This window comes from Bos mutus, chromosome 22, assembly GCF_027580195.1.
Source record: "Bos mutus isolate GX-2022 chromosome 22, NWIPB_WYAK_1.1, whole genome shotgun sequence".
Lineage (NCBI taxonomy): Eukaryota > Metazoa > Chordata > Mammalia > Artiodactyla > Bovidae > Bos > Bos mutus.
Window position 1 is genome coordinate 58225133 of NC_091638.1, and position 10373 is coordinate 58235505.

General features: G+C 54.0%; 1 protein-coding gene across 1 annotated transcript; it reads left to right on the top strand.

Annotated features, from left to right (window-relative positions):
* Positions 1–133: 133 nt before the first annotated feature.
* CHCHD4 (coiled-coil-helix-coiled-coil-helix domain containing 4) lies at positions 134–6773 on the top strand. Its single transcript, XM_070359286.1, has 3 exons — positions 134–301; positions 4934–5032; positions 5712–6773. Exons 1-3 carry the CDS (start codon positions 280–282, stop codon positions 6002–6004), a joined length of 414 nt encoding a protein of 137 aa, XP_070215387.1. The 5' UTR covers positions 134–279; the 3' UTR covers positions 6005–6773.
* The last annotated feature ends 3600 nt before the right edge of the window (positions 6774–10373 follow it).

A 10373-nucleotide genomic window follows, 5' to 3' on the forward strand; every position in this document is an offset into this window, starting at 1 on the left:
TGCAACCCACTGACTCCTCACTGACGAGCCCGCGCACTGCAAGCTATTCTGGGAAATGTAGTTCCTACTGCCTGGGGCGTGGCCGCGAGGCGCGCAGCCTGCCGGGAAATGTAGTTATCGGCTGAGAGCGCCGAACTGGAAGCGCCGAGGCAGGCGCGCGGCGGGCAGGCCTGGGGGGCGGGCCCGTGCGGGCCTCCGAGCCGCCCTCCCCGCCGCGGAGAGGTCACGGCGTGAGGCCGCCGCCGCGATCGCCGCGAGGTCGGAGCGCCGGGCTGCATCATGGCCTACTGCCGGCAGGAAGGTAGGAGGGCGGGCTGCGTGGAGACGGCCTCCGAGGCCCTGCAGGGGACACGCGGTCCGTGCAGCGCCCCCACTGAGGGCGCGGGGCACAGGTTCTCGGGAGGAGGGTGCGGGTTGGCGGCGGGGTCGCCAGCCCCACTTTTCGGATGAGAAAACCGAGGCCCGCGGAGGAGCAAGGCCGTCCCGGGTCGCCGAGAGACTCGAACCTGGACCTCGGAGGGAACAGCACGTGGGGAGACTCGTAAACTAGGCCCAGGGGTTAGGGCGGCGCGAGTGCGCTGCCTGAGGCTGGTAACGGGAAATGTGCTGATTACTAATTATGTTGCTACGCCGCTCGCCACACACCACGTGTTCCCGTTTGCACCGCCTCTAACTGTCCCGGAAGGTCGCCCCTCGGTGGGCGCGACGCTGGCGGTGGGAGTGCCGCCGGCGGGCACGGGTCAGGCCCTGCGCCAGGAGCCTTGAGTGGCCTGTCTCGCAGCGACTTTACTAAGTCAGGCCCTGCTCTTAACCCAAGAGTAAACCAAGACCCCAGAGGTGACTTGCTTGAGCCACGCGGCCGGCTACTCGCGGAGCTGGGGTTGGAGCCCCGCGGTCTGATTCCAGAGCTTCCCCGTCTGGTGCCCAGTGGACTCCAGGGAGCCCTCCGCTGGGAAGACATCCCGCAGAGAAAAACAAAAGTTGGTCCCCGCTTGCCAAAAGTTGGTCCCCGCTTGCGGTCTCTCACCTAGGAAGTCTCCAGGCCGCGGTCCGAGTGTCTCCCCGCGCAACCACGAACTGTCCCTGAGCTGACACCCAAACCCTCCAGGCCCAGTTGTCCAGTCTTGTAAAATGAGAAGTTAGTCTTCATTCATTCCGCAGATATTCATGAAGCACCTTCGCCATGTCAGGTGAGGGGGAGGGAGGATATCTGAGACTATGAAGTTACAGAGAGAAGTGGAACTCCCTGGAAATTCTCTAGTGAATACTCCAGCTCCCTCAGTTATTTCAGGAAATCCTGAGCCCAGAGATGGAGGTGACCTGCCCAAGGTCATGTTTCAATTAGGAGAAGCGTGTCAAGCTTCAGCTCACAACTCAATTTAAAATGCTAAGCCTTTTTGCCAGTGGCCTTCCCTGGTGGTTCAGATGCCAATGCGGGAGACTGGAGTTCGATCCCTGGGTGGGGAAGATCCCCTGGAAGAGGAAAGTGAAAGTGGCTCAGTCCTGTCTGACTCTTTGTGACCCTAGGGAGTATACAGTCCATGGAATTCTAATAAATGGCAACCCACTCCAGCGTTCTTGCCTGGAAAATGCCATGGACAGAGCAGCAGTCCATGGGGTTGCAAAACAAAGAGTTGGACACGACTGAGCGACCACGCAACAATTTCCCAGTACCCCATTCTGCCTCTGGAACCCTCCTTCCCTGGGTCGCAAAGCCATAATGCTCAGTGATGTCTCTGAGAAGTAGTTTCCATTGACTGATATTGAACTCTGCCATGAGCAGAAGTCCTCTGCCCTCACCAGTTTGTTAGAGAGTAGGTCTCTAGTTTTTTATTTCATTGTCCTGAGTCTAATGTACTCCTTTATGTAGCAGATTTTTTTTAGTCTTTTAAGTATAATGAGGCTATAATCCTCATTCTTGTGGGTTTCTAGGAGTCACATGTTATCTGGGAAGCAGAGGTAAGTGTTCAGACCCATATCTTTTCCTGTATCAAAGATCTCTTTCTTTCTTTGGGGATAAGAATTAAAAGCACTCACTTTAGGCCTTGCCTAGTTTTTATCTATCCAGGCCACTGTCCCCTCAGTGCCGAACTTCTTGTTTTGCTATCCATGGATTCTTTATGCTTCCCATGGGACTTAGAGAACTGATCCCAGCTCCTTCCTGATTAAGGCCTATGTGACTGAGGCCTGACCTGGCTCCTGCTGGTCTCTACGCACCAGTCACTGTGCAGCCAGGCTGGCCTCTGGCTATTCCCTTTGCCTGGTGCATCCCTCCCCCAGCTCTTCTCACGGCTGCTTCCTCATCCTTTAAGATTCAATGCAGATGCCACCTCCTCAGTGAGGTCTTCCTTGGCCTGTGCATCTTCCACATCCTAAAGTCTCTGAAATACCTGGTGTATTTTTGTCCTCTTTCGGCTTGTTTGCCTTGCAGCAGACTGAGAGCATTAGATGGGCCGTGTCCCCGCAGCATTACCCAGTGAACCGGTACACAAGGGAATCACTTGCCCATGCACTTGACTTCAGGGGTCCGCCCCCTGCCTTGGGGTCGGAGGCCGAAGCTGGTCATTCAAGGTGTTAGGCAGCATGGACTCAGGCCGGCTCCCTGGCCCAGGGCCACACTGCTCCTGTCTTTGTTCCCCCTTTTCTAATGCTGGTGCTGCTCTTTCCTGTTCCGTCAGCAAACAGTTACTGAGCACCTGTGATGTGCCAGCCCTGATCACATGGCAGAGGCAGCTGGCACAGGTGGGTAGTCTGCCTTGTGGCCTGGTGGAGGCAGTGGAGGGGGCAGGTTGGATGTTGCAAGAGATGATGTGTTCTAGGGGAAACGAGACCACCCAAACAAGGTTTGATTTTGTTCCCTGTGACCTACTTCATGGTGAGAGCCATCTGTCCTCCATACTCAGCTGGGCCTGGGATCTTCATGTCTGAATTCAGAGTTCATTTCCCCATTCACTTTTCCAACAAATACTGATTACTCACTATGTCTCGGGCACTGTACTAGGCTCTGAGGTACTGCAGTGAATGGAACAGATACATCCTTGCCCCTGAGAGCTGACATTTCAGTCGGGGAGATGGATGGTAAACAGATATGTAATTGTGGGTGAGAGAAGGCGGGTTAAGGGCAATGGAGAGAGATGAAGGAAGATGCCATCTGAGCAGGAGGTCTGAAGTCAGGGAGAGGTGGCTGTGAGGTATCTGAATACGCTCCTGGACGACAGAACGGCCTGGCAGGTCCCCGAGGTAGGCGTGTGCTCAGCGTCTTCGGGTAGAAGCAAGGAGACGCTGAATGGAGGGAGCGGGGGTGGGGGTGGCGTCCTACAGGTGAGGGATGCGGGTCTTTCTGGATGGACTTGAAGGCAGAGCCCGCCGGGCGGATGAGGGAGGTGGAGAGAAGGACGGCAGTCAGTGTGACTGCATAGAGTACAGCTGCGGATCCGGGCGTCGGCGTGTCTCTCCGCTCTGTGCTTCCTCTGTCCTCAGCCAGCCCTGAGCTCCTGCTTTCAGAGCCTCCGGCGCCCTGACTCCCAGTCCTGCCAGGCTCTGGCTGGGGACTGCCCCTTCTGGGGACTCTGCGGGCACCTTTCTTCAGTCTTTTCAGGGAAGAGCACGGCTCTACCCGTTTTCCCACTTCCAATCCTTACTGACATCTCCAGCCCCATTCTCTCTTCACAGAGATGTTTGTCATTTGATGCCGCTGAAAGAGTTACTGTGTTTTGAGCAGAATTCCAGGTGCAAGTAGAAACTCAGTTCACCTCCTTGTTTTCCCGATGTCTCTTGACCCTTGCCCGAACCGGGGAGGGAAGTGGGCTGAGCTGGGAGGTGCCTGAGCGCACACAGCTGTTGTGTGCTTGTGCCCCGATTTGAACCCCAGTCTTGAGCCTCTGGGATGCTGATGGCACCGGGAGCCAGAGCCTCCCAAACTGGCCCTACCTCTCCCGCGCAGGGCCGCGCTTGCGCTCTTCCTGCAGATGGTGTCGAGCCCTGACTGTCAACTGGTCTGTTCAGCCAGCATGGCCATCGAGCACCGGGGCTGGAGATATAAGATAAGTCACTGCCCAGGCTTGGACCCCTTGGCTCTGGGCCTAACACCAGCCTCCGCACTGGGCTGGGCCTGGCTGAGATCTTGGTAAACAAAACTGTCAGAGCGGAGCTGAGCAGTCGTGTCAGCTCATGTCTTCTGCTTAGCACAGCACTTCTGTGGACTGCTTTCGAGTGTTCTGAACTCTGGCCGGAATGACCGAGGTCTTTAGGTTCTTCAGCGTGCCCTGGCTGCCTGGCCTCAGGCCGTGTGGGACAAGCCGCCTTCTCTGAGGTCAAGTGTGGGGTGCTGGAGCGGGCCGTGGGCCTGTGTGTGTGGAGTGTCAGCCGTCATTGCTGTCACCCGCCTCTGAAATGGTGTACCGCCCCGCACCTTCCCTCTGTCTTCGCACTGCCCTCTCCTGCACGCCTCTCTGAGCTCCATACGGTCACCCTGGTGCTCTTCACAAGCCTCTGCCGGAGGAGCCTGGCGGGCGGAGTGTCATCTGAGGGCGCCTGCTGGCAGGTCCCTCGGGGCCTGGACGAGGTGCTCCCAGGCCACGGGAATGAACAAAGCTGTGGAGCCGTGGGAGTTCAGAGCAGGGCAAGACCGCCTGTTAGACATCATCAGACTCGGGGGCTGAGAGCAGCTGCAGTTGAGGGGTTGGGGCGTCTCGTCTCCACCGAGAATGCGCAGTGGCACCAAGACGTGCTGTCTCCCTCTCCCCACTCCAGCCACAGGCTCACGGTGTGCTGGTGCCGCTGGACTGTCCCCCAGGTCGGCAGCGGGTCCCCGGGGGAGCGCATCAGGGTTTCAGAGGGGACAAGCTTCACACAAGGCTTCCGTGGCTGCTTGGGTTCAGGCTGAGCCACAGCTCCTGGTGAAACATGGCTCCCTCTGTTCTCCAAACTCTAGGGAAGGATCGAATCATATTTGTGACCAAAGAAGACCATGAGACTCCAAGCAACGCAGAGCTGGTGGCCGACGACCCCAATGATCCATACGAGGAGCATGGTGAGCGTGGGGGCCGGGGTCGGCGGGTGGTAGTCCGATGTTCCTGGCCGCAGCTGGGTGTTCACCTCGGCCAGCACTGCTCCCAGGACACGAGTGCGTCTCCCTCAGGTGGGAGGGGCTGTGCGCTGACCAGGCCATCAGGCCAAACCTAGGAGTTGCTTCTGAGTTTTGAACAGTTTTCCACTTTGACAAAATGGAGGAGCCTCAGTGCTCTGACACGCCCAGCGCCCCTTGGACACCGTCCAGCCTCGCTTTTTCCAGTCCTCGCGCTGTGCTGAGAGCAGCCGAGGAACAGGAGGGGCTTGAAGGGAGGGCGTGGGGGGTCCTGACCGTCCATGTGGAAGGGGGAGGCCAGGACTCCTCCTTCAAGCCTTTGGACTAAACAATTTCCCCTGTGTAGTCCTGAGCACAGGCACGGCCACAGCCCTAAGGGGTGGCTTAGCACATCCAGCGGAGCTGCACCTGGAGAAAGTCGTCCATGGTGACTTCTCTTCAGCTGAGCCGAGAATGCTCGGTGGGTTTCTGCCGGGAGTTTAAACCCCATCCCGAGGGGGAAGCAGGGCCACCAGCCGGTGCCAGCCAGGCAGCAGTTTGTCTTACCATTATTCCTGTGAGGCCCAGCCTTGGGTTTGCTTTTTATGAAACCTGTCTCACTTCCTTGCCCATCTTCCCGTCCCAGGACTGATCCTGCCAAACGGAGACATCAACTGGAACTGCCCGTGCCTTGGGGGGATGGCCAGTGGCCCGTGCGGGGAACAGTTCAAGGCGGCCTTTTCCTGCTTCCACTACAGCAAGGAGGATGTCAAGGGGTCGGACTGTGTGGACCAGTTCCGGGCCATGCAGGAGTGCATGCAGAAGTACCCAGACCTGTACCCCCAGGAGGAGGAGGAGGAGGAGGAGCAGCCAGCAGACCCCTTACCGGAAGCTGCCTCTGAGGCCAGCGCAACCAAAGAGGCGGCGGCGTCGAGCTAATGACGGCCGGGGCCCTGGGCTCCAGCCGCCTTCAGAGCCCAGATGAACCTCTCCAAGAAAGTGTCTTTTCCCTCCGTTGTTCTGTGCACTGTAATGTACAAAATAAGTTATTGTGCTGATTGGGGGTCTTGGCCCCTTGCCGTATTTACACTGAAAGATGGGGTTGTGTGTATGTGTGTCTCACATGAACCTGTCGGTGAATGTAGCTGCCACTTTTGAGTTCGCAGATTGTCCTGAATTTTGCCACTTGGAAATAACGTGCTGAATCATCTCAGCAACCAGAAATCTCTATCTGGGAGGGACTCTTGTGAGTGAGCTGATTTGTTTTGACTCTTTGTGTTCCTTTTAGTAGATTTGATACCCAGTTGGAAAGTGAAATAGAAACAAAACGTTTTCCCTTACAAATGCTGGGGTGGGGCCATTCCTTGTAAGCAGAGGTGAGTTGATCAGACCTCGAGTATTTGAGGAGGCGCTATGCTTCATTTCCGGTTCCTTCTGGTTTCCAGTTTTGCCTTGAGCTCCAGGTTTTCTGCAGTTAGAAAGCAGAGCTTTGGACCCTCTGAGTGAATCCCTTTGTAAGTGAAAAGAAAGGCTGATTTTTGATGTTCTTATTATTCCCAAAGCTCTGCTCTGGGACCGTGTTCACACTGGTTCTGTCTCAGCCTGTCCAGATGCAGTGCTCCTGAGAGGTGGGGACCTAATCATTACCAGAGTGGGAGGCAAGAGAGGACACAGTGTCAATTAAAAGGAAAACATGGTTTTTACCTGATTGTGAGTGTGTCCTCTGTTTTTACTAATTAAAAATATTTCTGATACAAGGAAATAGGAATTGTGAAAAACTCAATTGAAATTCTCTGAAGATACCGGTAGATCAGTTTGAGTCCAGTTTTCTGTGTTACATTCAAACAAAGCTCAGGTGATTTTGTCTGTGAGCAGATGCTGTCACATGGGCATTGCTGTCAACGTTTCTGTTGTATTTGTCAGAACTAAGTCACAGCCCACAGTGCCCAAGGGACATGGAGACACAGCACAGGAGGCTGCCTCTGACACCAGAGAGTAAGCCTGCAGGCCCAGCTCAGGGCGAGGGCACGGAAGCTGGAATGGCCAGGTTTGGAAGCCTTGACACCTGGAGAAGCCCTGGGACTTCTTTGAACTGCAGGCAGAGCCTTGCGCGTTTAACAGACATACCGGAAACATTTTGACCAAGACGTCACTGATCTGTGACCATGTCTTGGATCCCATGCATTCCATGCATTCAGGGAACCTGTACGGTCCATGTCCTAGGGACATGGGAAGGTGACCCATCTTGTCCCCAGCTGCATGAAGATACAGTCCAGCCAGGGGTCAGCATTTACTTAAAAGCAGAAAAGTAAGGAGAAAGGCAGATCCCGGGGGCTAGGACAAAATGGCCAAGTAGACGGACCTGACCTCACCTTCTCTCATGAAAACACCAAGATCACAAACAACCGCTGAACAACCTTCGACGAAAAAGGATGGTCTATGTCCAGAGAAAACGGAGCCACTCCGAGACGCGAGGGAGGGGTGCGCTCACAACGTAATCGAGCAGCACACCCACTGAGCAGGTGACCTGCAGACGCAAAGAACATACTGCAGAGGTTCTCCCACAGGAGTCAGAGTTCTGAGAGCCTGGGGGTCTGGCAGTGGGAGGAGGAGCCCCAAGAACATTTGGCTTTGAGGGCCCTAAATCCCATGGACAGAGGAGCCTGGTGGGCTGCAGTCCATGGGGTTGCTGAGGGTCGGACACGACTGAGCGACTTCACTTTCACTTTTCACTTACATGCATTGGAGAAGGAAATGGCAACCCACTCCAGTGTTCTTGCCTGGAGGATCCCAGGGACGGGGGAGCCTGGTGGGCTGCAGTCTATGGGGTCGCACAGAGTCGGACATGACTGAAGTGACTTAGCAGCAGCAGCAGGGCTTGATCACAGGAACTCCATAGGACTGGAGGTAACAGATGACACTCTTCGAGGGCACACACAAATCTGGTGCACACTGGGACCTGGGGGAAAAAACTGACTTCGTAGGAGCCTGGGCCAGACCTACCTGCTGGTCCCGGAGGGTCTTCTGGGAGGTGGGAGGTGGTGTGGCTCACTGCAGGGACAAGGACATTAGTGACACAGGTATTGGGGAGTACTCACTGGTGTGAGCTGCCCTGGAGATTTTGGCGCTGAGACCTAACCCCACCCATCAGACCTTAGGCTCAAGTGCTGGGTGGCCTCAGGCCAAACAACCAACAGAGTGGGATCGCAGCCGCAACCGGCAGCAGACAGATGCTTAAAGTCTTCCTGAGCCCTCAGCCACCTCTAAACGATCCTTGATGTGACCCTGTCCACCAGGGGGTCAAGACCGAGCTCTACCCACCAGTGGGCAAGCACCAGTCCCTCCCACCAGGAAGACTGCACAAGCCTCACTGACTAGCCTCACCCACCAGAGGGCAGACACAAGCAAGGGGAACTACTATCTTGCAGGCTGCAGCATGGAGAACGCAAATAAGACGGCGGAGGAATATGTGTCAGATGAGAACAAGATAAAACCCCAGAAGAACGGCTAAATAAAGGGCTGATAGGCAATCTACCTGAAAGAGAATTGAGAGTGATGATAGTAAAGATGATCTCAGATCTCACAGAAAGAATGGAAGCACAGACTAAGAAGATACATGAAATGTTTAACAATGAGCTAGAGGATGTAAAGAACAAACAACTGAACAATAACTGCAATGAAAACTACAGGAGCAGGAATCAATAGAGCTAATGAGGCAGCACAATGGATAAGTGAGCTGGAAGACAATAGTGGAAATCACTGCTACGGAACAGAATAAAAAAATGAAACGACAGTTTAAGAGCCCTCTGGGACAACATTAAACGTACCAGTGTTCACATTATAGGGGTCCCAGAAGAAGAAGAGAGAGAGAACCTGAGAAAAAACTCAAAACAGATAATAGCTAGAAACTTCCCTAACTGGGAAAGGAAATATTAGGGAAAGGAAATAGTCACCCAAGTCCAGGAAGTACAGATAATCCCAGGCAGGATAAACCTAAGGAGGAACACTCCAAGACACATAGTAATCAATTGCTATTAATAAAAATTAACGACAAAGAGAAAAATATTAAAAGCAACAAAGGAGAAAGAACATACAAGAGAATACCTATCAGGTTAACAACTGGTTTTTCAGCAGAAACTCGGGATAGAAGGGAGTGTTGTTGTTTACTTGCTCAGTTGTGTCCAATTTTGTGTGACCCCATGGACTGTAGCCGCCAGGCTCCTCTGTCCATGGGATTCTCCAGGCAAGAATACTGGAGTGGGTTGCCATTTCCTTCTCCAGGGGATCTTCCTGGCCCAGGGATCAAAACCCCATCTCCTGCATTGGCAGGCAGATTCTTTTTTGCTGCTGCTGCTAAGCCGCTTCAGTCGTGTCCGACTCTGTGCAACCCCATAGACAGCAGCCCACCAGGCTCCCCTGTCCCTGGGATTCTCCAGGCAAGAACACTGGAGTGGGTTGCCATTCCTTCTCCAATGCATGAAAGTGAAAAGTGAAAGTGAAGTCGCTCAGTCGTGTCCGACTCTTCGAGACCCCATGGACTGCAGCCCACCAGGCTCCTCTGTCCATGGGATTTTCCAGGCAAGAGGACTGGAGTGGGGTGCCATTGCCTTCTCCTCTTTCCCGCTGAGCCACCAGGGAAATCCAATAGAAGGGAGTGGCATAATATATTTAAAGTGATGAAAGGGAAAAACCTACAACCAAGAATACTCTACCCAACAAGGCTCCTGTTCAGATTTGATAGAGAAATCAAAAGTTTATACAGAAAAGCAAAAGCTAAGAGAACTCAGCAACAGCAAACCAGCTTTACAACAACTGGTTTCTGGAGAACGGCAGCTCAAGACCAGCTGACTTGGAGGTGCTAGTTGCCCAGTGGTTTGTGTCGGTTTTATTTTGTGACGTAGGCAAGTACCCCAGCCAGGCTTTTTAGCAGGACACTGGATTTTAAGTCCTCAGGAAGTTATGTGACTGCACACATCTTAACTTAGTAATATTTTAGTAACCCGTATTGTCTCACATGATTAGAAACTATAGACCTCATGTAAAGTAAAAGGTTCCTCACTCACCTGGAAGAACCAAAGAAAAGTCATGCGTGCCTGGATGGTTTCACCAATAACTTTCAGGATCCGCAGGGTGTGAAGAGCTGCTGGAAGACAGCTGTCAGGGGGCTAAGCAGACAGACTTCCTCCTTTGCTCATCTGAACAGCAGAGAAAGGGGACACTCAGTTCATCGAAACAGGGCAGGAAGAAAACAGAGCCGGGGCCCCCATGAGTTGGTACCTGAATCATTCTACTTTCCTACACGTCTGAA

Excerpts from the sequence above, each read along its gene's own strand:
- CHCHD4 (XM_070359286.1), top strand. The coding sequence starts at position 280 with ATGGCCTACTGCCGGCAGGAAG. Across the intron at positions 302-4,933 it reads GGCCTACTGCCGGCAGGAAG|GGAAGGATCGAATCATATTT; the intron begins GTAGGAGGGCGG and ends TCCAAACTCTAG. Across the intron at positions 5,033-5,711 it reads TGATCCATACGAGGAGCATG|GACTGATCCTGCCAAACGGA; the intron begins GTGAGCGTGGGG and ends TTCCCGTCCCAG.